The 26,904-nt window shown below is 34.9% G+C and overlaps 1 protein-coding gene across 2 annotated transcripts in view; it reads right to left on the bottom strand.

The window, feature by feature from the left end:
- Positions 1 to 26,904, bottom strand: part of LOC115436781 (anoctamin-8-like) — a 60,033-nt gene that overhangs the window by 31,522 nt on the left and 1,607 nt on the right. Inside the window, exons 2-7 of one of the 2 annotated variants that reach the window (XM_030159714.1) lie at positions 24,736 to 24,868; positions 19,561 to 19,699; positions 16,203 to 16,299; positions 15,914 to 16,030; positions 11,615 to 11,742; positions 8,567 to 8,728 (exon numbers count right to left, since the gene is read on the bottom strand). In XM_030159714.1, the coding sequence (XP_030015574.1) occupies positions 8,567 to 8,728; positions 11,615 to 11,742; positions 15,914 to 16,030; positions 16,203 to 16,299; positions 19,561 to 19,699; positions 24,736 to 24,868 (776 nt within the window). Of the gene's footprint in view, positions 1 to 8,566; positions 8,729 to 11,581; positions 11,743 to 15,913; positions 16,031 to 16,202; positions 16,300 to 19,560; positions 19,700 to 24,735; positions 24,869 to 26,904 lie in introns of both variants that reach the window. The other variant, XM_030159715.1, reaches the window with a different exon arrangement.

Genomic DNA, 26,904 nt, shown 5'->3' with positions numbered 1-26,904 from the left:
CGGTATTCGTTACATCCCTAGTTACATGCAGATTTTTGTATAAAATAATTTTTAAAAATGTGTTTTATCAGAAAAATAGTCTCTCCTTTATTCAGTAAATATTTATTTTTAAATGGACCTAAAGTGCTTCCAAACTTTCTTCATAACATTAGTCTACAGGGTGGGGAAGCAAAATTTACAATATTTTGAGGCAGGGATTGAAAGACAGTATATGACCAATTAGTTTATTGAAAGTCATGAGAATTTAAATCTTCAAATCATATTTTACTGCATTTCTAACGGTCTTGTTGTCTACCTCAAGTTCAATTGCCATTTTTCTCATGGATTTGGTTGGATCCTTTAGGATTTTGGATTTGAGAGCTTTAATAAAAACTTTGGTACGTTTTTTTTGTTGCTTCCTCCACTTCCAGACTTTCTCGTAATAGTTTTGCTCATAGTCATTCTCTTCTTTCCATTATAAACAGTCTTTATGGACACTCCAACTATTTTTGAAATCTCCTTTGGTGTGACGAGTGCATTCAGCAAATCACACACTCTTTGACGTTTGCTTTCCTGATTACTCATATGGGCAAAAGTTTCTGAAAAGGTATGGATAATAGTGTTAGGTATGATTATGACATCAAGATATGTTTGGTTTCAAAACAATTGACGTAGTGCCTGATGAGAAAAAACAACTAAATGTTCATTGTAAATTTTGCTTCCCCACCCTGTATATCTGGTTTAAATTTTTAGTCCCTCTGTCCTGTTTTTAGGGACCAGTTTCATAGAAGCACCCAAATACAGCAGAAAACAGAAAAGACAAAAAGAAGAACCACCAGAGAACGACATGTCCCCCTGAACCGCAAAACTGAAAAAATGGCATCTAAGAATGTTAGTTTAATTTCACTAAAGTAGTCCACTGATAACAGATGAATCTAGTATGTGTACAACAGACAGACTGGCCAAAGATAGAGTTCCAAGACGAAACTGAGAAACTGTGGCATATTTAGAGAAAAATTCTGGATGGTTTCTATTTATGCACAAGAAAAACACTTATGAAGGACAGACATGTTGATCACTATATCCCCCACACTGTATGCTGGAGGGATAAACATAACTGTTACTTAGATTGTAAGGCAAGAAAATTTGTATTTCTCAGTTTTGTAATTAACTCATACAGACACAGTGGTACTTATGTGGGAGGTCTCAAGTGAATTTTTCTCTATATTTAACTTTTCTTAAGTGATTTATCATCATTTATTGTACCATTATCCTCTTTATTTTGTTTTTTTCCCAGTGTAAATCATGTATTTTTCTATATTTAATTCACTGATCATGTAGATCACAGGTGTCAAACATGCGGCCCGGGGGCTAAATCCGGCCCGCCAAAGGGTCCAGTCCGGCCCTTGGGATGAATTTGTGAAATGCAAAAATTACACTAAGATATTAACAATCCTTTTAGTTCAGGTTCCACATTCAGACCAATTCAATCTCAAGTGGGTCAGAACCAGTCAAATACTATCATAATAACATATAAATACTCACAACTCCAAATTTTTTCTCTTAGTAATTGTAAATATTTTCATGTATTTACACTAAAACAAAGTATAATTTAAAAAAAAAAAGTGAGTAACCTGAACAAATATGAATAATCTGAAATGTTTTAAGAGAAGTAAGTACAATTTTAACCAGATTCTGTTTGATATTAAATGTTTTGTGTATTTGTAGACCCGCCGTGATCTGTAAGTTACAATGTACATGTATAAATGATAAACTGAAACATAATATTGTTAAAATTACACTTATTGTTTCAGTTTGTTCATGTTATTCACATTGTTTGAAAGGATAGTTTGTAGATGTAAACATTTTCATTGTTTAATCTTACTTTTTTTTTACTCTAAAACATAGAGAAAATTTTGGAGTTGGCATTATTTCTATATTATTACGTTATTATGTTACTGGTCCGGCCCACTTGAGATCAAATTTAGCTGAACCTGGCCCCTGAACTAAAATGAGTTTGACACCCCTGATGTAGATGTTCATAAAAGCTCAGAGTAATTTCAAAGGTTATTATATCAGAACAGAGAAAACTGAAAAAAAAAGACTTTTTTAGCAAAATTTATCATTAACTGAACATAAACCATACAGGGGTTGGACAAAATAATGGAAACACCTTAAAACATCAACAAAATATAATTTAACCCTTTCATGCACTAACCATGACAACCTTAGTTAAGATTTTTCTCTTGAGTGTTTTTATTTTTCCATAGGCATGAAAAAAAAAACTGTGATCAAGTTTTGTTTTTTTTTCATGGAGTTACAAAAATGTCCATGCATTTAATTTTTGAAGTAAAGAAACGTGTTTCAAACCCAATATCAGAAATTGATATTAAAACAATGAAATAAAATCTGACATTTCACATTTTAATCTCACATTTTAACATATTCTAATACTAATTATTACTCTTTTCATGGAGATAATATGCAAAAAAACAAAAAAAAAAAAACCTTTTTTTCCCTAACAAATAACAGTTGATATACACTGGAACATGTTACTGCAGATCAGGTTTATCAAGAACAGCAAAGTTACAGTAATGGTATGAATTACAGTGTATGGGATGATGCATAAGTGTCCACTGTGTTGGCTGATATGGAACTAAAATAACCAAACCCATGAATATACAAGAGAACAGCTGTAGAATAGCTGTCCACTGTAGTGACCTTTATGCATGAAAGGGTTAATATGGTGTAGGTCCCCCTTTTGCGGCAATTACAGCCTCAATTCTCCGAGGTGTTGATTCATACAACTTGTGAATTGTTTCCAAAGGAATTTTAAGCCATTCTTCAGTTAGAATACCCTCCAACTCTTTTAGAGACGATGGCGGTGGAAATCGACGTCTTACTTGAATCTCTAAAACTGACCATAAATGCTCAATAATGTTGAGGTCTGGGGACTGTGCCGGCCATACGAGATGCTCAACTTCATTAGAATGTTCCTCATGTCATTCTTTAACAATTCTAGCTGTATGGATTGGGGCATTATCATCTTGAGGTGAAGGTGTTTCCATTATTTTGTCCAACCCCTGTATGTCTCATCCACTGTCATTGATCCGACTTCATGGGTTTTACTGGTGAATCAATGTTGGAGAAGATAACAGTGTTTCCACGTTCACTACGAAGCCTCTGAACGTCCAAATGGGTCATATCTGATGACCATGAAAAGACGACAAACTGCATTTTACACCAATTATTTGCATGCATTGATAAGATAAGTGTTTGAACAGGTATTAAACATTTTAGAACAGTAGATGCTTTTGGTCTCTGGTGGCTGTTTGGGTCTTTATGGGTCTTTAACACAGCACTACTCGAAGTTTTTCATTCATGTCTGTGCAAGCTTAATTCTTCTTTAACCTTCCCACCTTGATTCCATTAAGTCATTCATTAGCGCTAATAGAATAAATAAATGACTTTCCTCTACTGACGGTTTAGCTGTTTCACGTTCAGTCAGATTCTGCCAAACCCTTTTTATTTTTCGACCTGTCGACTTGATGTCTTTTTATGGCTTTCATGTTCTGAACCACCAGACTCACACGAGGGCAGTGATTTAGCCTCGTAAAACTGCTGTGTCGATTTGTTAATTTCATGAATCTGAAATAACAAATTAAAACACCACCGAGACACGACAATACAGACTGTAGAACTGCTCTGTTTGTTATTGATCTTGGGTAGTTCCAAGAGGCTTCATTTCCTTAAGGGGAAATATTGAATGACAATAAGACTTTTATGGCTGTTCCCATATGAATTTAAATTTAACCTTTTTGAAATGATTTATCACTATTTATTGACGCATTATCCTCTGTGTTTTGTCTTGTTACAGTAAAAACCAGGTATTTTCCTGTTGAGCCGCATTATGTAATAAATTCCCATTATGTAATAAACGTTCAAAATGTAATAAGACTGTCATGTCATCTTGTAATAAAGCCGCATTATGTAATAAACTGGCGCATTTTGTAATAAACTACGTCAACGCATTACATAGTAAATTTTTTCACGTTATGTAGTAAGTTGTTATAGTTTGAGAAATTTATTACAAATTGCACTTGACACATTTTTGTTTAAAAAAAATGTAATAACATGGTTCATGATGTAATAACAATCCAAGTTATTAATATAATTTCAGAGCAATTTAGAAGAAATTAGTCACAGGAGCTACAGGTAATGTAATCAGAACTTTAACCACACAGTTTAAAGATTAGTTTAACACATTACATTTTCCTGAAAATAAAAATGTGTCAAGTGCATTTTGTCATAAATTTCTCAAATTGTAATAACTTACTACATAATGCGAAAAAATTTACTACATAATGCATTGAGGTAGTTTATTACAAAATGCGTCAGTTTATTACATAATGCGGCTTTATTACAAGATGACGTGACATTCTTATTACATTTTGAACTTTTATTACATAATGGGAATTTATTACATAATGCAGCTCAACATTCCCTCTATTTAATTTACTTATCATGTAAATCACAGGTGTCAAACATGCAGCCCGGGGGACAAAGGTTCCAGTCCAGCCCGCGGGATGAATTTGCAAAGTGCAAAAATTACCCTGAAGATATTAACAGTCAAGGGCATCAAATTAAAAAATAATAGCATAATAACCTATAAATAATTACTCCAAATTTTCTTCTTTAACGTGAAAAAAATAATAACAATATGACATTATTCCTATAAATAATGGCAACACCAATTTTTTCTCTGGTTTATTGCAAAGAACATTAAATTCTGATATCCTTTAAGAATAAAATGTCAATAACTGGAACAAATATGAACAACCTGAAATATCTAAAGAAAAAAAGTGCAATTTTAACAAATGTTTTGTGCCTCGGTAGAGCTGATCTGTAATGCACATGTATAAATCATAAGTTGAGGCATAATATTGATAAAATTGTGTTTATTTTTCTTCAGAAATTTCTTTTTCTTTTTTTTAGATTATTCACATCTTTTTTGTTTTGGATAGTTTGTAAAATGTAAAAATTTTCAGGATTTAAGTTATTTAAGTTATTTTTTGCACTGAAAAATTTGGAGTTGTTATTATTTATAGGTTTTTATGCTATTACACTAGTCTACAAAGAAAATGCTTCCAGAATAAAAGTAATGAAATTTTACCACATGAGAGTCACTGATAAAGAAAAATCAAGTAAAAAATGCTGGTTGGCTGAACTTTCCAAGATACAGCCTTGGGTCAAAATGTGAAATTCAAGAATTAACGAGAGAATGGGTTTGATTCAAAAGGAATATTTGTCTCAGAGCTACAAGATCTACTTCAAAACACTGTCTGCACATTAGAATACATTCACTTTACAGGTTCTATTTAGTGGAAGATTTATAAAACTATTATATAAATGTACATAAACCAATATATATGTGTAATAACACTTAATCATATACCTTGAAAACATCAGCAAACCGGCACTTTTATCATTTATTTTCCAATTAATCTTATTAAAATACGTAACATTTAGCACATTTAGTCTCTGAAGCAAATCATTTCTAAAAAATTGTAGACCAGTGTTTTTTTATTGGTTTGGCCCACTTGAGATCGAATTGGGCTGAATGTGGCCCCTGAACTAAAATGAGTTTGACACCCCAGATGTAGATGTTCATAAAAGCTCAGATTAGAGTTGAGGGTTATTATAGCAGAAACAGAGGAAACTGGAAAAAAAACAGTGATTTTTTCAGTAAAATATATAAATAACTGAACATAAACCTAGTGTGTCCATCCACTGTCATTGATCCAACTCCATCAGTTTTACTGGTGAATCAATGTTGGAGAAGATGACAGTGTTTCCACGGTAACTACGGAGCCTCTGAACGTCCAAATGGGTCATATCTGATGACCACGAAAAAGAGATAACCTGCATTTTACACCAATTATTTACATGTATTGATAAGATTAGTGCAGTGGTTCCCAACCTTTTTTGGCTCGTGACCCCATTTTAACATCACAAATTTCTGGCGACCCCAGACATTCAAAACAGAGACATTTTTTTGGGTAAAATTAATTTGTTTTTTATCATGTAATAGTTTGCTATACTTTGTTGCAAATTAACATTAATTTTAGACAACATTTAGACTACATAATGTATAAATTTTTATTAGTAAGTTTCAATTTTATTTTATTTTATTTTTTTTTATAAATTATTAGACATTTCAGGTGACCCTAGACATTTAAAATGGAGACATTTTATTTGCTAAAATTAATTTGTTTTTGATTGTGTAATAGTTTGCTATACTATGTTGCAAATTAACATTAATTTTAGACAATATTTAGACTATATAATGTTAATTTTTTATAAGTAAGTTTCAAATTTTTTTATTTATTTATTTATTTATTTCTAAATTATTAGACATTTCAGGTGACCCTAGACATTTAAAATGGAGACATTTTATTTGCTAAAATTAATTTGTTTTTGATTGTGTAATAGTTTGCTATACTATGTTGCAAATTAACGTTAATTTTAGACAACATTTAGACTATATAATGTACATTTTTATTAGTAAGTTTCAATTTTTTTTATTTATTTATTTTTTTTAAATAAATTATTAGACATTTCAGGTGACCCTAGACATTTAAAATGGAGACATTTTATTTGCTAAAATTAATTTGTTTTTGATTGTGTAATAGATTGCTATAATATGTTGCAAATAAATGTTAATTTTAGACAACATTTAGGCTATACAATATACATTTTTAGTAGTAAGGTTTAATTTTTTATCAATTACTAGAAATTTCAGGTGACCCCATTTGATTCCAGGTGACCCCATGTGGGGTCCCGACCCCAAGGTTGAAAATCACTGGTCCAATTTCACAAAATATATATAATAAATAATAATTAGAGGTATGTATTCTGCAGTCTGTATTGAAATACTTTCCTCTACCTGCACAACTACTGTTAATAATGTAGTTACAACTTTGTCTGCTGATGGTTAACAGATACTTCACCGTTTAGAAAAGATTGTTGGTTTCCTACCGCTTTCTTCTCCGATTCCTCAATGATGACGATAGAGATGTTGGTCTTAACCTGTTTAACCCTGACCATATTTTCAGCGGAAAAACGCCTAAAAAGACATACCCAAAGTAAATGAAGAATTACTTCACAATAATAAGGTTCATATGGATGTTCTTGGTGTCTATGGACATTTAGAGACCTCACAGAATCTATTCCCATTGTCTAAAGCAGGGGTGTCGAACTCATTTTAGTTCAGGGGCCACATTCAGCCCAATTCGATCTCAAGCAGGCCAAACCAATAAAATAATAGCATAAAAACCTATAAATAATAACAACTCCAAATTTTTCAGTGCAAAAAATAACTTAAATAACTTAAATCCCCCAAATTTTTACATTTTACAAACTATCCAAAACAAAAAAGATGTGAATAATCTAAAAAAAAAATAAATAAAAAAAATAAAAAATAAAAAACTGAAGAAAAATAAGCACAGTTTTATCAATATTATGCCTCAACTTATGATTTATACATGTGCATTACAGATCAGCTCTACCAAGGCACAAAACATTTGTTAAAATTGCACTTTTTTTTCTTTAGATATTTCAGGTTGTTCATATTTGTTCCGGTTATTGACATTTTATTATTAAAGGATATTAGAATTTAATGTTCTTTGCAATAAATCAAAGAGAAAAAATTGGTGTTGCCATTATTTATAGGAATAATGTCATATTGTTATTATTTTTTTCACATTAAAGAAGAAAATTTGGAGTAATTATTTCTAGGTTATTATGCTATTATTTTTGAGTTTGATGCCCTTGACTGTTAATATCTTCAGGGTAATTTTTACACTTTGCAAATTCATCCCGCAGGCCGGATTGGAAACTTTGGCGGGCCGGTTTTGGCCCCCGGGCCGCATGTTTGACACCTGTGGTCTAAAATATTGTATCTATTACTATGCCTGAGTAAACTGTAACAAACTAAAAGAGAAATTGGAATTTTTTATCCTCGCCTGTTTTTTTTCGGCTGGATTGACGATGATATGCATAAACTAATTGTTCGTGTCGGAGACTTTTTAATAGCGTATATTTCACCTCACAAAGATTAAAAATCATGTTTGAACATTAAAGTTTGCACTAAAATACACTTTTGATGTACTTTTATTAACATTAGGGTCTAAACTTTGAGCAAAAGTTGAAAAAAACATTAATTGTCCTGATTTATTATGTTTTTATAGTAGATGAATATTAATATAATTTTTTTGGTGGGCTGATAGGGTTTACATCAGTAGATATTTCTGGTCGCCGGTGGATATTTGGGTCTTTATAGGTTAAACAAACATTCATTTTTACATGGCCCTTTCTAAAGTGGTAAAACCAGAACAACTCAAACTAACCCTTTCAGAGCCTCACATGATTCTGCGAGTTGTCTTATAATTCTCTGTCCCTGAGCTCCTCCTCACATCCGCATATTCAGATGTTGGTCATCACACACTCAGCCTCAGAATTTATCGGCAGCAGTTAGTGGCGTTAGACTCTAAGGTGGTGAAGTTACACTCTGAGTCATGCTCCTCACCCTGAACTGTGGTCTGGGCTCCTCCAAAGACTCAGCAGGAGTGTCCAGGGTGCCCCACCTGTAGGCCAGCTCCGCCTCTCGCCTCTTCCAGCGCTCCAAAAACAACGTCGCCCACACAACGTTGAAGAGGGCGAACACCACACAGCAGATATCCTGACTGGTCTGAACAACAGGAGGAGACATAAGACATTTACATCAGCCATTAATGGGTTTATTACTGAATGTTTTCTTGCCACTGTCACCTGATTTTTTCTGTTATTAAAGCACATTTTCACAGGCAGCATAGCATTTAGTAAACGTGAGCAAACGAGAATAAAGATACACATGTAAAAATACAGATGAAAATCACAATCTGGCTTAAAGGAGTGATAGTTTGCTTTTTTAAAATGGAATTAAGCATTTTAAAACATTTCTCTGTGGTCTACATAGTTTAGTTTAGTTTAGACACAAACATAATACAAAACATAGTGGAAAAATAAAACAAAACAAAAATAAAAAATAGAAAAATAGAGAAAAAGAACAACTGTTGTGCCTGAAAGGGAGCAGGAAGAAGCCAGTTTAGTTAAGTTTAGTTTAGTTTAGTTTAGACGCAAACATAATACAAAACATAGGAAAAAAAATAAAACAAAACAAAAATAAAAAGTAGAATAATAGAAAAAAGAACAACTGTTGTGCCTGAAAGGGAGCAGGAAGAAGCCAGTTTAGTTTAGTTTAGTTTAGTTTAGTTTAATTTATTTCAGACACACACATAATACAAAACATAGGGGAAAAAAATAAAACAAAACAAAAATAAAAAGTAGAATAATAGAAAAAAGAACAACTGTTGTGCCTGAAAGGGAGCAGGAAGAAGCCAGTTTAGTTTAGTTTAGTTTAGTTTAGTTTAGTTTAGTTTAGTTTAGCTCAGACACAAACACAATACAAAACATAGGGGAAAAAATAAAACAAAACAAAAATAAAAAAAATAGAAAAATAGAAAAAAGAACAACTGTTGTGCCTGAAAGGGAGCAGGAAGAAGCCAGTTTAGTTTAGTTTAGTTTAGTTTAGTTTATTTCAGACACAAACAAAATACCAAACATAGGAAAAAAATAAAACAAAAAAAAAACAAAAATAAAAAATAGAATAATAGAGAAAAGAACAACTGTTATGCCTGAAAGGGAGTAGGAAGAAGCCAACGCTTATCCAGTCCTATCCCCCGATTCCAGTCCTCAGTCTCTTAGTGCCTAATTAGATGTTATACAACATAAGATTATGATTATCCATAAACACACCCCTATAAACCGGTCCACCTATACACATCAAGGTTATCATAGTTTTGGATTTTTCATTGTAGTTTAGTTTTATTTAGTTTTGACTTTTTTTTTCTCTAATTCAGTTAGTTTTAATTAGTTTTTAGAGCAGGTTTTCTAGTTTTTATTAGTTTTCATTATTTTCTAAATGCTTAGTTTTAGTTTCTTCATATCTTTTATCTTTTTTATATTCAAATAAATCCCAGCTGCTTTCTCCCAACTTTAGTCTCCATGTTTCCAGGTAGCGTGGGGACCAGAAGACGACTCTAAATCACAAGTGACCACAAGTGATGGATCATTAAATATCATATGGTGCCGCTAGCTAAAATTGCTTGAGGGAAATAAATCAATATTATATCAATCTGACACTGACAAAGACGAAAACGAAGGGAATTGTATCCACAATTTTTATGCGTTTTAGTTACTTTAGTAATCACACAATACAGTTTCAGTTAGTTGTCGTTTTTTTCTTTTAATTATAGTTTTTATTTATTTCAGTTAACCAAAATATTTTTACAATTCTAGTTTTTGTCATTTCGTTAGTTTTTGTTAACGATAATAACCCTGATACACATACAGTCACATACACATACACATAAACTGTAAATGCTCTGCTTGGGTCTGAATTCTTCATTAATTCAACTCCACAGGTCCGTCTTCAGCCCTGTTTCTGACTAATGACACCAGAAAGGTCATTTTGAGTGCTGGCCCTTTAAATGCAAATGAGCCACTTCACGCCCCACCCCTTCCAGGATGTTGGCTGTGCTGCTCTGTCCCGTTCAGCCACTTGTGTTCGTTAACAACCAACAACTGAACATTTTAGGTAATTGGCTCGAAGTTTGGACAAATGTTCAGTTTTTACTACAACTGCTGTTGCTGACAAACAATTATGTCGTACTCTGAGAAATGTTCTTCGGAAGTCTTGACCTTATATGTGCAAATGTTGTGACGTAACTAGTTATAGATGTAACAAATCAAGCAGGAAATAAAACAGGTTGTAGAAATCCACTCAGTTTTTTGCCAAACTTAATATATAGATAGCTTTGCAGCACCTGGAGGGTTCAAATTTAAACTTTATGAACTATTAGGGTCCAAATACACAAATAAATGAACCGAAGACTAATAAAAGTGTATTTAGCAAAATATGACCCCTTTAACCCTTTCATGCATAGCGGTCACTACAGTGGACAGTTATTCTCCAGCTGTTCTCTTGTATATTTATGGGTTTTGTTGTTTTAATTTCATATCAGCCAACACAGTGGACACTTACGCATCATCTCATACACTGACATTCATACCATTACTGTAACTTTGCTATTCTTGGTAAACCTGATCTGCAGTAACATGTTTTAGTGTAAATCATTTGTTATTTGTTAGACAAGAAGGTTTTTTTTTTGCATATTATCTCCATGAAGTGAGTAATTACTAGTATTAGAATATGTTAAAATGTGAGAAAACATCAGATTAGCAGCATTAAAAAATGTTTTTATTTCATTGTTTTCATATCACTTTCTGATATTGGGTTTCAAATATGTTTCTTTTCAAAAATTAAATGCATGGATATTTTTGTAACTCCATAGAAAAAAAAACTTGATCACATTGTTTCTTTTCATGCCTAAGGAGGAATAAAAACACTGAAGAAAAAAATCTTGACTAAGGTTCTCACAATTCATGCATGAAAGGGTTAAATATACCTAAAGTAGATAAAATATTAAAAATGAGTCTTAGCTGGAAAAGCAGTATCCTGTTGAACTCCCAGTACCTGGTCAGCCTCTGCTAGTATCCACAGTAGAAAGCCAATCACAGCAGGGTAAAGCATGGAGTTGGTGTAAAACCCCAGCCAGGCAAAATACATCCCGATCTTGACCCCAAAGTAGTCACATATATCATCTGTAACAGAGAGGAAAGCAGGATTTATGCAGAGCTGGAGAAAAGAACAATTATACTTATACTTACTGCACACTCACTGTACTGTGATACAACACATTGATATTGGTGCTAATCTTGATAAATATGAAAAAAAATGTCATTTCATGGGTTGAAAGTGGCTCATCACATACATTCCTGCTTCGAATCATTCTGAATAAGATAAGATAAGATAAGATAAGATAAGATAAGATAAGATAAGATATTCTTTTATTAGTCCCACAAGGGGAAATTCCAAATTTACAGCACCAGAGTGGAGCACAAACAAAGCATGCAAGAGCAAAACAGAGCATTCAGTCAGCACAACCAACAGATACACAATAGGGAATGTAGACATGTAACCAACAAATCAAAAAAAGTTATAAATACTGTTTATAGCTGTGCACATGCTGAACATGCCACAGGCTGGATAGGGGATATACTCACATGTACACCTATATACACATATTTACGTTTTCATCATATATATAGACATGTGTATAGATCACAGGTGTCAAACATGTGGCCCAGGGGGCAAAACCGTCCTGCCAAAGATTCCAATCCAGCCCGTGGGACGAACTTGGAAAGTGCAAGTTAGGGCATCAAACTCAAAAATAATATCATAATAACCTACAAATAATGACAACACCATTTTTTCTCTTTGATTTAGTGCATAAAACATTAAAATTTGAAAATATTTACATTAACAAACTCTCCTTTAATAATTAAATGTGAATAACCTCAACAAATATGAATAACCTGAAATGTCTAAAGAAAATTAAGGGCAATTTTAACAATATTCTGCCTGTTACTAAATGTTTTGTGCCGTTGTAGAACTGATCCCTAATGCACAAGTATAAATGAAAAGTTGAGGCATAATATTGATGAAATTGTACTTAAATTTCATTTTTTTCAGGACATTCACATCCTCTTTGTTTGGATAGTTTGTAAATGTAAATATTGGTATAACTGAATGTTATTTTTGCACTAATGATTTGGATTTGTCATTATTTATTGGCTATTATGCTATTATTTTACTGGTCCTGCCCACTTCAGATTAAATTAGGCTGAATGTGGCCCCCGGAAGAAAATGAGTTTGACACCCCTGGTATAGATTCTACATGTGAATATGGTTTATTGCACAGAATATTTGGAGCAGTCTCTGTTGTGGAGCCTAACAGCTGCAGGAAGGAAAAACCTGCGATGCCTCTTCTTCACACACTTCGGGTGTAACATCCGAACATGAATGTTAATGCTTTCTGTGTGGTCCAGCTGTATAAGAATTATCAGACAGCACTTTCCCACATGGACTGATGCTTTTTTATCGCTCTTTTCAAAGCTATCTCACTCTTAATAAAATTATAAACTTATCCAGAACATGTGAGTTGCTTCCTACCACTGCATCCACCTGACGGTTTGTTTATCATTTTGTCAGTTTACAGGGTACTTGCTCTTTATCCAAATAAAAATTCATGACTTTTTCCAGACCTTGATTTTATGTGCTTTTGTACTTGTGTGCCTACTTTTTTGGTTGAGATTGTACCTGTTGTGTGTAGTAGAAAACTTCATTTTAATAAATGTATGAATGAATGAATTCATAATTCACAGTAAATTGTGCTTTACTGACAAAAATGTTTTAAAACATATGAAAATCACAAAAGTGCATGGATATCACACAAACAAGTTTGACCAGAATCATTCCAGTACTGTCCGGTTAGTGAAATCATATGACATTTTCTATATGCTTCCCTTATGTCTTTCTTATCTTACAAGGTTGTGTCTTTGAGCATACTTTAAAATTCAACTATGAGAAAAACTTTTTTCCATACTTTATTAATCCTTTAAACCCTAAGCCTAAAATGGTCCATCTGGACTTTTTTTTTTTTTCTTATTTTAACAATAAAAAGGTTAAAAAATATGCTGTGAGTGAAGTCCTTTGGCCCATTTTTTCAGAACACTTAGGATTTTTGAACTCTAGCAGTTATTTACAATTTGCTGCATGTAATAATACTGCTAAAATGGCTTCTTTTCTAGCTTTTAGTGCAGGTGTGAGGGAAATTCCTGTTTTGACCCAATAAAAATATAAAGTGCAATGACTCAGGTTTCAGAAACTGTTGGAATTTTTAAAATTGCACAAACAGTGAAAGAGTTACAGCCATCCAAACTGCATATGCACAGGGTGTGTCAGTGATGGCACATTAGGTTTTAAAGGTGCAGGAGACTTTCGTGACCAATTTTTTATCAAATCTGTTAAACCTCAGTCATAGCCTAAGTATCATGAATCTGTAAGTCTTTCTGTGATTACTCACCTGAATCTCTTAAATTACGGTGAACAATTTCTTAGTGCCATCCACCATAAACAAACCATTTGTTTACAAACCGAGCCGGGAGGTAACTCGGGCATCTTCGGAATTTTGTCGCAACATGCATTGTGGGAAGCGAAGGTTCGCGCAGCCACCTGACAGGAGCAGCTGGAACAGACACGACGCGGAAACAGCAGGAGCTCCCTTCCCTGTATGCATATTCCTCCAGCCGTTTCCTCATTTCAGCCGTTTCCGCGTCGTGTTTGTTTCATCCATATAATACCATATGGTTGTGCTGCCACTGCTGCTGTCAGGTGGCTGCGCGAACCTCCCTTTCCTACAGTGCCCGTCCTGACAAAATTCCGAAGATGCCTGAGTGACCTCCCGGCTAAGTTTGTAAACAAATGGTTTGTTTATGGTGGATGACACTTAGAAATTGTTCACCGTAATGCAAGAGATTCAGGTGAGTAATCACAGAGACTTACAGATTCATGATACTTAGGCTATGACTGAGGTTTTACAGATTTGATGAAAAATTGGTCACGAAAGTCTCCTGCACCTTTTAAGAGTTATAACTTTCACACAAAATTCCGGACTTTTCAAGGTCTGGAAAACAGCATCTCAAAATTCCATACTTTTTAAGACTTTCAAGCACCCTGATTTACCCTTCACCCTTTAAACACCAAGGTAACAAAAACCAAGTAAATGAGATCATGTCAGCTCTAGATCAGCACCTCTCATGTCCTGTAAAGTAAAAGTACACTCAACAAAAATATAAACGCACCACTTTTGTTTTTGCTCCCATTTGTCATGAGCTGAACTCAAAGATCTAAAACTTTTTCTGTGTACACACAAGGTTTATTTCTCTCAAATATTGTTCACAAATCTGTCTAAATTTGTGTTAGTGAGCACTTCTTCTTCGCTGAGATAATCCATCCACCTCACAGGTGTGGCATAGCAAGATGCTGATTAGACAGCATGATTTTTGCACAGGTGCGCCTTAGGCTGGCCACAATAAAAGGCCACTCCAAAATGTGCAGTTTTATCACACAGCACAATACCACAGATGTCACAAGTTTTGAAGGAATATACAATTGGCATGCTGACTTCAGGAATCTCCACCAGAGCTTTTGCCTGTGAATTGAATGTTCATTTCTCTACCATAAGCCATCTCCAAAGCTGTTTCAGAGAATTCATGAAGAACACTGTGTGAGGAAAATGGTGGTCACACCAAATACTGACTGGTTTTCTGACCCCCCTGGACCACCCAATACAGTAAGAGTGCACATTTTAGAGTGGCCTTTTATTGTGGCCAGCCTAAGTCACACCTGTGCAATAATCCTGCTGTCTAATCAGCATCTTGATCTGCCACACTTGTGAGGTGGATGGGTTATCTCAGCAAAGGACAAAGGAGAAGTGTTCACTAGCACAGATTTAGACAAATTTATGAACAATATTTGAGAGAAATAGGCCTTTTGTGTTCGTAGAAAAAGTTTTAGATCTTTGAGTTCAGCTCATGAAAAATGGGAGCAAAAACAAAAGTGGTGCGTTTATATTTTTGTTGAGTGTACAATTCAGGGATTCAGTTCCGTGTTCTTAAGGGCCATCTGACAGCAAAGTACAGCAGTGAAATATATCTTACACTACCGTGGCTAAGGAGGCTAAAATACATTTTGCTGCAGGACCAGGAGTCAGAATAGTGGAAATTACACCAAAAAATGATGCAATACTCTGAAATACATCATATGACAGTATTCAGCAATGTTACTTTGAGTGATTTGTTAGTAACAGTGATGCCATGTCTTTAGTGTCCTGCTGAATGGTCTTTATAATAAATCAGTGGTGCTTCGTACCTAGAGGCTGCCGTTCACACACAGCCTGGACCCAGGATGTCATCAGCTGATTGAGGATCCTCTGCTCGTGGAGAGGAAACATTTGATGGATCACTCCCCGGGCTTCAAGCTCTGGAACTACACACGACACAGTTTTTTCTGGTGACATTTGGTCGCTGCTCAACAAAAAAGAGCTGCATCCACCATGACACAGCATTTTAGAAGAAAGAGTAAACAATGTCCTGGACTCCAAGACAGTAAACAGTAAAAGAGAGATTTGGAAGAAAAAACGTAATAAATAAGAACGTACTGATGGGCTGTCCCTCCAGGAAGTGGATGTTGTGAAGCACCTCCCCCTGTCTGGCTCGCAGGTTGTCCAGCCAATACTTGATGATGCCCTGACGCTCCTGGATACAATTAGTAAGAGCATCATTAATTAGTCAGTTAATTAGAGATTAACCCTTTCATGCATGGTGTTATTGAAGCTTCAGTTAAAACTCATACTTGCAATAAATACTCCAAAGTAGCTGTTCTAAAGTACAAAACCACAATTACTACTTGGATTGTTCAATTAACCCTTTCATGCATAATGGTTACTACAGTGGACAACTATTCTACAGCTGTTCTCTTGTATGTTTTATTTTATGTATATTATATTTTTATATTTTGTTGTTTTAGTTGGATATCAGCCAACACAGTGGACACTGATGCATCATCCCAAACACTGACATTCATACCATTACTGTAACTTTGCTGTTCTAGATAAACCTGATCTGCAGTAACATGTTTGAGTTTAAACAACGGTTAATTGTGAGACTGTAATTAAACAGTTCTGGGGTTATTTTTAGACAAAAAGTTTTTGTTTTGTTTTTTTGACATTATCTCCATGAAGTGAGTAATAACTAGTATTAGACTATGTTAAAATGTGAGAAAATATTAGATTAGCAGCATTAAACATGTTTTTATTTCATTGTTTTCATAGCATTTTCTGATATTGGGTTTTAAATACTTGTTTCTTTTCTTCAAGAATACAATGCAAAGTGTAGCTGAGTGGACATTTTTGTAAATCCATAAAAAAAAAACAAAAAAAAACAACTCAATTGTATTGTTTTTTTTTCATGCCCAAGGAGGAATAAAAACACTCAAAAAAACAAACAAACAAAAAACTCAACTATAGTTCTCATAATTAATGCATGAAAGGGTTAATTAATAGTCTGATTAGGTTCATACTGTCTATGGAAAATATAAATATCTCCTTTTGTTTTTTGTCAGACAGGTGGATAAAACAGCTGACAATGACATATCATCCTAACATCAAGTGACCCTTCTGAGGAAGCATGTCAAGGTAAAAAAAAATCTACTTGTTTCCACCTGTCTGACAAAAAAGAAAAGGAGATCTTTATAATTAATTCATATTTTTTCTATATTATCAGATATTTGGTAATACCCCTTATGCTCTAAGTTTTCCTTAATAAATTGGTATGCTAACTTAAAGGAAAGTACCTTTTGGACACTATGCTAAAAAATATATTGATCATTACATTTGTGTTTAACCCATAAAGACCCAGTGCTACTTTTGTGGCCATTCCCAAATGAATTTTTCTCTATTTTAACCTTTTTTAAGTGATTTATCACATTTATTCTTATATTGTGCTTTCTATTTTGTATTCTTAAGTGAAAATCAGGTATTTTCCTCTATATTTAATTTATTGATCGTGTGGATGTTCATCAAAGCTCAAATTAAAGTTGACGGTTTTTAAATCAAAAACAGAGAAAACTGAACCTAAAGTTACTTTTTCAGTCAAATATATCATTAACTGAACATAAACTAAGTGTGTCCATCTACTGTCATTGAGCCAACTCCATGGGTTTTACTAGTGAATCAATGTCGTAGAAGATGACGGTGTTTCCGTGGTAACTACGGAGCCTCTGAACATCCAAATGGGTCATATCTGATGATCATGAAAAGATGAGAAACTGTATTTTACCTCAATTATTTACATCACAGGTGTCAAACATGCGGCCCGGGGGCCAAATCCGGCCTGCCAAAGGGTCCAATCCGGCTCGTAGGATGAATTACACTGAAGATATTAACAATCAATGGTGAAAAAATCATTTTAATTCAGGTTCCACATACAGAACAATTAATCTCATTTGGGTCAGACCAGTAAAATATTATCATAATAACCTATAAATAATGAAAACTACAGATTTTATCTTTGTTTAAGTGTAAAAAAAAAAAAAAGGAAAATTACATGAAAATGTTTATATTAACAAACTAGCTTACAAAAAATGTGAATTACCTGAAATGTCTTAAGAAAGACAAGTGCAATTCTACCAATACTCTGCCTGTTATTAAATGTTTTGTGTATTTGTAGTTGTAATGTAAGTTGTAATGTACATGTGTAAATGATAAACTCATAAACTGAGTCAGAATATTGTTAAAATTGCACTTGTTTTTCTTAAGACATTTCAGGTTGTTCATGTTATTCAGATTTTTAAGGAAATGTTGTAGATGTAAACATTATCATAATGTAATTTCACTTTTTTCAATGTTGTTATTTCACTGGTCCGGCCCACTTGAGGTCATATTGGGCTGAATGTGGCCCCTGAAGTAAAATGAGTTTGACACCCCTGATTTACATGGATTGAAAGGATTAATGGATCAACAGGGATTTAACTTTTCATATCAGTAAATGGGTCTTGGGTCTTTATGGGTTAAGCAAACAACTGAATGTAATATATGTATCTCACTCAAAATAATCTAATTGGACTGATTATTTGTTTGGGAGTAATGATCCCACTCAGTTTTATAACGGATGAAAGAGTTAAAAGGTGAAATTATGAACTGATATTTATGCATTAATCCTTTCATGCATGAATTATAAGAACCTTAATCAAGATTTTTTTCCTCAGTGTTTTTATTCCTCTTTAAGCATGAAAAAAAAAAAAAATAATGCAATTGATTTTTCACAAACCTATTTTTCAAAAATGTCCTCTCAGCTGAAAACGATGTTAATTTTAGACGCAAAGAATCACATGTTTACTTATTTACTGTGAGAAAACGACAAAATAAAAACATTTTTAATGCTGCTAATCTGATATTTTCTCACATTTTAACATACCTACATGGATATAATATGCAAAAAAAAAAAAAAAATTATAAGCAAGCAAACAAAACAAAACTGTTAATTACAATCTAATAACAATTAGCATTAGCATGTAACTTTGCATAAACAGCAAAGTTACAGTAATGGTAGGAATGTCAGTGTATGGGATGGTGCATAAGCGTCCACTGTGTTGGCTGATATGGAACTAAAACAACAAATTCTTTATTCTTCTATTTTGGTTTTAATTATTCTTCTATACAGCACTTTGGTCCACTGCCGCTGTTTTAAAGTGCTTTACAAATAAAGTTGGATTGAATAAATATGCATGATCCCTATCAAATAAACCGATAAATAATACAAAATAAATAAATAGAACAGCTGTCCACTGTGGTGACCACTGTGCATGAAAGGGTTAATAATACAGTTTTGCTTACATGGCACCAAATCTAAAAAAAAAAAAAAAAAAAAAAAAAAACCCTTTCTCTTAACACCAAACTACAGATATGTGTCAACAACCGTGACATTACACCCACATGGACCACAGTTTTGGCGTCTAACCTGTGAGGTAAAGAAGCAGAGCTCGCTCTCTATGTTTTCGTAGATGTTGTCCTCCTCACAGCAGAAGCGACGCATCCCGCCGCCAAACTGTGGCTTGACGGCTTTATGCATCCCCATCTGCTCGGCTCCACGCAGCAGGCTGTGGACGGAGCAGAAATGAAATGAACAGCAGGATTAAAACTCACAGTGCAGATGTTTGATAGATTAAGCACAATAAGGACATGCACATAACAAACAGTGACACGCTCAACCCTAAATGGAGACGACTCTCTGCAAGAGGATCAAAATTCCTTTGTTTGACCCATATCTGCTGTGGTCCATGCACGATAACTTCACTTATTCGTGTATATATATCACGCACATGCCATCCCATGTTTTTGAGTTATTCAAGCAGTGAATAATGGTCAAAGTTGACTAAGAAACTTTCCAATAGGAGTTGATATTTTTCTCATGGATCATACTGATTAGTAGTCATCAAGGAAACCAATATTTCTTTTTAAAGGAGTGATATTTTGCTTTTTTTAAAAATGCATTTTAAGACATTTCCCTGTGGTCTACATAAAATGTAAATGCTCTGCTTGGGTCTGAATTCTTCATTAATTCAACTCCACGGGTCCATATTCAACCCTATTTCTGAGCAATGACACTAGAAAGGTGGTTTTGAGCACTGGCCCTTTAAATGCAAATGAGCCACTTTAAGCCCCACCCCCTCCAGGTTGTTGACTGTGCTGCTCTGTCCCGTTCAAACAACAACTGAACATTTTAGGTAATCAGCTCAAAGTTGGGACATATTTTCGGTATGGACTACAACCCTGTTGCTGATAAACAATTATGTCGTACTCAGAGAAATGTTTGTCGGAAGTCTTAACCTTATTTGTGCAAATGTCGTGATGTAACTAGTTATAGATGTAACAAATTAAGCAGGAATTAAAACAGGTTGTAGAAATCCACTCGGTTTTTGCCAAAATGTATATAAAGATAGCTTTGCAGCACCTGGAGGGATCAAATTCAAACTTTTGGCACTATTAGGGTCCAGATACACGAATAAATGAACCAAAGTACGGTGGCCAACAAGGGTCAAACACACTGTAACAGCCCAGTAAATCTCATTTAGAGAAAACAGCTGCAAGTACAGAAACAATGCAAATTCACTAACTCACACACAAGTCTAAATGAGGTACAAAAAGAGAAACGTGGTGCAAATGAAAAAGTGTGCCGCAAGAAACAAAAATACATAATCATCAAATCATCAAACTCATGGCGAGGCAGCTTTTCAGCATTATGCTCCTCGCCTTTGCAACAACCTGCCAGGGAACCTCAGGGCCGCAGAGAATGTAGAAATTTTTAAAACCAGGCTCAAGACCCACCTTTTTAATTTGGCTTTTAACTAATGCCTCTGTTTTATCCACTCAAAGGTTTTATAGTTATATTTAATATATATATATCTTAAGATTCTTTTAACCAGTGCTTCTGTTTTATCATTTTAATGTTTAATATTTTTATTATTTTCATATATGTCTTAAATTTAGCTTCTTTTAATCAATTCTTTTATATCTTTTAAATGTTTCTTATTCTCCGGTGTTTCATCAGAGGGAGCCCTCCATGCTGGGGGGCGGCTGCGGACTCCGGGGGCTGTGGCGCCTTCTTTCACTGGGGTCTGCTCCTTTCTGGTGGGTGGGGGTCCCAGTTGGCCCTCTCCCACTGGTTGGGATGCGGCGCTGTGTCGCTGGTGCCTGGTTGCCGGGGTCAGCGGCTGCCTCCTGGTGCGGATGGCTCCCTGAGACAGCGCCTCCTCTTTTACTTTTACTTTTACTTTTTCGTTCTGGTCTACCCGTGCTCAGTCAGTCTTTTTAAGTATGTGTGCGCTTGTGGGTTTGCGTGTGTGTGTGTGTGTGTGTGTGTGTGTGGGTGGTACTGATTTTTAAACTGATATGTAAAGTACTTTGTGCTACAGTCTTAATGTATGAAAAGTGCTATATAAATAAAGATTATTATTATTATTATTATTATTATTATTATAATCAAATGCTCTGCAAGTAGAGAAACAAAGTACAAAATTATTCAAACCAAAGAAAACATCTACAAACAAAAAATGCTGCGTAACCAGTGACTACAACAGAAGTGCTCCAGACCTGTAGGGGGCGCTGTCAGCAGAACAGCTCAATGCAGAGACACACAGGATGGAGAGAGAGACAGAGAACAGTTTCAAACTACAGTGGGAACAAACTGAAGTTACGGTGTAGCACGGTCATGTGACTTTTATTTGATATTATTTGACACTAGTCTGTTGTCTATAAACGCAGGCTGGCTGCAGGTTTGGAGCACGTCCGTTGTAGCGACTGGTTATGCAGCGTTTTTCGTTTGCAGATGTTTTCTTGGTTTGCATTGTGTCTTTATTTGCAGAGCATTTGATGATCATGCATTTGTTTTTGTGTCTTGCGTTGCATTTTTTCATTTGCGCCACGTTTCTCTTTTCGTACCTCGCTTAGACTTGTGTTTGAGTTTGTGAATTTGCATCGTTTCTGTACTTGCAGCTGTTTTCTTTAACTGAGACGCATCGGGCCGTTGCAATGTGTTTGGCCCTTGTCAGCCACCGTACCAAAGACTAATAAAAGTGGGTTCAGTAAAATATGAGCCCTTTAAGAAAAATACACTGAACACAAATATAAATGCGACACTTTTGTTTTTGCTCCCATTTTTCATAAACTGAACTGAAACATCTTAGACTTTCTTTTTCTATGCACACAAAAGGCCTATTTCTGTCAAATATTGTTCATAAATTTGTCTAAATCTGTGTTAGTGTGCACTTCTTCTTTGCTGAGATAATCCGTCCACCTCACAGGTATGGCATACCAAGATACTGATTAGACAGCATAATTATTGCACAGGTGTGCCTTAGGCTGGCCACAATAAAAGGCCACTCTAAAATGTGCTGTCACACAAAAGTGTTACGTTTATATTTTTGTTCTGTGTAAGTACATTTACAGCAAAAAAGGAAAGCTTGGTGTCAAAATGTAGACATATACAGTACTGTGCAAATGTCTTAGGGCCACCTTTATGTTTGTTGTTTTTGCCGGGTTGGAATGAGCATAAATATTAATTTGTTATTCTCAATAAGAAAATACAGGAAATATGTACACGGCCTTAAATGACACACATAAAAACTGAACTAAATGGGTTCTAAAGGTTAAAATCACTATTTAGTGTGACCTCTGACCCCAGGACTAGAAGCAGCACCAACAGTTAGAAACATCTGACATGTGTTGGATAAAACCTGATATAAAACAGCAGAAAATGAATGCATATAAATCTCATATTGTCTGAACAAAAGCATTAAAGGCAGGTCACACTAAATGCTACCACTTTGGTTTATAAAGGCTGTTTTTTCCCTGGAACTTTTGTTTTTACTGTTGTGCATACTTCTCATATATCCAGATTGCATCTTAATACAGAGGCTGAGAAATGTATATGTTTGGTCATTTGATCTCTACTAAACCAACCTTTGCACAATACTGTACAACACAAAAAAATTCACAAAATGACAAAAGGCAAAAAGATCTCCAAGTTCTGTTTCTTATAACATTAGTTGAAATTAGAACAAATAATTTAAGAGAATAGCCCCCCAAAGTTTCTCAAAATAAAGGGAGAGTATATTAGCATTAGCCTGAAAGATGACAGTTCTAATAAAAACTTTGAATTCATAACCAGCAGTGTTGGGAATCACGGCGTTAAAAATAGCAGCGTTACTAACGCAGTTATTGTTTTCCAGTAATGGGTAATCTAATAAATTACTATTTGAAACGTTACAACGCCGTTACTGTTACCGGCAGTGAAATGTGGTGCATTACTATGCACTGATATCTAACAGCTGTTATCGGTCCTGGCTCGCTCAGCCAGTGTGACATTCGCGGACGAGTCGAGTCTTTTGAACAGTTCTTTTCAGTGAACGATAAGAACCGATTCGTTGCAAGCCGTTCTTATATTCAAATTACCCACACTGCTTTCATGCTTCAGCTGTGTGCCCCATGAGTCTGAGTTATCCACGCTGCCTTCACCTGAATGACTGATGACATCTCCGAGTTTGAGTTGTCCACAGCACACCCCATTCACTTGAACACAGCTACATACGCAGCTAATTTAGGGGAGGAGTTATCAGTGAGTCTGACTGACTGAAAGGAAGACATTTACTGCTGTACAGGGAGGAGCGACTGAAAAAAGGGGAGATATGGGATTAATTGGAGGAGCATCTTCTTCCTATAAATGCAGATCCCTTTATGTGGTGGAAAAGCTGGGCCCTGGTGGACCCTGGTGGACCCTGGTAGACCTCAGCCTCACCAAAGTCATGGTTTGAATTACCTGTCTGCTGTTCTGCTCTATGCAACTGGCCCGTGAAACACGCTCAAAAATCAGTTTCCTTTTACATATTTGAAGGTTTTTCAAAAAAGTAATGCAATAATTACTTTCCCTGGTAACTAATTACTTTTATGAAGGAGTAATTCCATTACTAATTCAATTACTTTTTTGGGAAAGTAACTAGTAACTATAATTACTTTTTAAAAGTAATTTGCTCAACACTGCCAGCAAAGATAAACATGTCAACCCCGACTTCTTGATAGAAAACAGAACTTTGCATTAACTGTTAGTGGTAAGTTTAATCCTCACTGAGCAAATATTGCGATTATGTGATTATGATGCAGATTTACATGTCAGCCATTTGACGAGTAAGGACCACAACCTCAAATAAGTGGAATTAGAAATGGATGATGATGCTGATGCTGCTGCTGCTGCTGATGATGATGCTGATGAGGGAAACGATTGCTAGAGGTAGGACTCTTTGGGGTCCAATGCAACTCTTGGGCTTAGCTGATCTTCAGTACCTAAAGCAGGGTGGCAGACAGAAGAGGGAGGGAGGATGGAGGGGTGAGAACAGCCTGGTCTGTAGGGGAGGTCAGTATTTATATGTATATGACAGGAGGGGGAGGGTTTGAGGTGTGGTCCCACTCTATCACCAATAAATACATGAGTTTCAGGTGCCAACAACAAAAACTAACTTCTAACTTTCAACACAAAACCACACAAAAACACAAGACACAACATAGGACCAGTGTAAATATGGTCCACACAGCAGCACAAGTGCCCACTCCTGCATGCAGAGTGTGAGTTTCAGAGTCTTACTTCTCAAATGTGGTCGTGATGAAGAAGGCGTGCGCCTGGGTGTGTTTATGCTGTCGAACCTGAATGCTGACTTGCGGGATTCCAACACGGATCTGATTCAGCAGCCACAGCAGAGTGTGGTCATCTATTGTATCTGGAGGAAGGAAAAACTGTCTCTTCATCTTGTACATCGATATCCCTTTGATATTTATTAAACAATCGTAAGGATCTACATGAGGCAGGACATGCAGGAATGTTAAACCTTAAAGCAGGGGTGTCAAACTCATTATCGTTCAGGGGCCACATTCAGCCCAATTTGATCTCAAGTGGGCCAGACCAGTAAAATAATAACAGTGAAAAAAGTAAAATTATATTATGATCAGGTTTACATCAACAAAGTTTCCTTAAAAATCTGAATAACATAAACAACTTGAATTGTCTTAAGAAAAACAAGTGCAATTTTAACAATAATATGCCTCAGTTTATCAGTTTATCATTTACACATGAACGTTACAACCACACAAAACATTTAGTAAGAGGCAGAATATTGGTAAAATTGCATCTACTTTCTCCTCATTTACGCCACAAATTTAAGCCGGATTCCTCCCCACTGTGCTTGAAGTGGAAAGTTGAGACTGGTACCCTCACACACTGCTTTTGGTCTTGTTTGAAAGTGCAATATTTTTGGCAGATGATTGGTCAGGAAATAGAAAAAATATTTTATGCATAACTGAACTATAATCCTCTGTTTCTTTTGCTTGGGTTAACTGACCCTGTTGTTGCCAACAAATATCACAAAAAATATATATATTGAATGCTTACTTTTTGTGTCAGAAAATGTATGCTTGTAAACTGGATCTCAGATCAGATTCCCACCCGGACACAATGGCATAAGACAGTTTTTAGTTCTGTTTCCCTTGACTATCTCACTTGTCGATTACACCATAAGGATGATGTCTTTCTAAAGACTTGGGAACGTTTTCTTACCTATATGGGACTGGAAGCTTCGACAATTGTTAAAAGGGCCTTTGTATTTTGAAACGAAAACATAATTTTTATGGGACAATTTTTGTTTTTTTTGTTTTTGTTTAGTTGTTCTGTTGATATGTTCTTTGTTTTGTTTATTGTCATTTCGTGAGTGTGTGTGTGTATAAAGCAAAAATGACAATAATAAATATAATTTTGAAAAAAAAAATTGCATCTACTTTTCTTAAGACATTTCCGTTTGTTCATATTTGTTCAGCTTATTCGCATTTTTTGTAAATGTATAGTTTGGTAATGTAAACATTTTCATGTAATTTTACTTTTTTACAACAAAAAACAAAGAGAAAATTTGGGGTTGTCATTATTTATAGGTTATTATGATAATATCTTACTGGTCTGACCCACTTAAAATCTAATTGGACTGTATGTGTCTGTATGTGGAACCTGAAATAAAATGATTTAGACACGACTGATTAATATCTTAAGCGTAATTTTTGTATCTCACAAATTCATCCTATGGGCTGGATTGGACCCTTTGGCGGGCTGGATTTGGCCCCCAGGCCACATGTTTGACACCTGTGCCTCAGTGCTTCAGTTTGACATTAACTAAGTACGGTTTAGGCATCTTCGGAATTTTGTTGCGACGTGCATTGTGGGAACCTGACAGCGGCAGCTACTACAGACCAAGGTTATAATAGTTTTAGATTTTCATGATAGTTTAGTTTTATTTAGTTTTGACTGTTTTTTCTCTAATTCAGTTAGTTTTAATTAGTTTTTACAGCAGGTTTGCTAGTTTTTATTAGTATTTGTTTTTTTTCCAAATGCTTACTTTTAGTTTAGTTTTAGTTTTTTTATATCTTTTATCTTCTTTGCTGTCGAATTCAAATAAATCCCAGACAGGACTCTGCTGCTTTCTCCCAACTTTAGTCTTCATGTTTCCAGGTAGAGTGGGGATGAAAAGCTGACTCTAAACGACAAGTGACGAGATGTGATGGACCGTTAAATATCATATGGCGCCAGCAGCTAAAATTGGTTGAGGGAAATAAATCGATTTCGAATCAATCCGACATTGACAAAAGACAAAAATTGATCCATAATTTTTATACGTTTTACTTAGTTTTGTAAGCACACAATACAGTTTCAGTTAGTAATCGTTTTTTACCTTTTAATTCTAGTTTTTATTTATTTCAGTTAACAAAAATGTTT

This window comes from Sphaeramia orbicularis, chromosome 17, assembly GCF_902148855.1.
Source record: "Sphaeramia orbicularis chromosome 17, fSphaOr1.1, whole genome shotgun sequence".
Taxonomy (NCBI): Eukaryota; Metazoa; Chordata; class Actinopteri; order Kurtiformes; family Apogonidae; genus Sphaeramia; species Sphaeramia orbicularis.
Note: the sequence above shows the minus strand (reverse complement) of the source record. Positions and strands in the feature narration are given on the sequence as shown.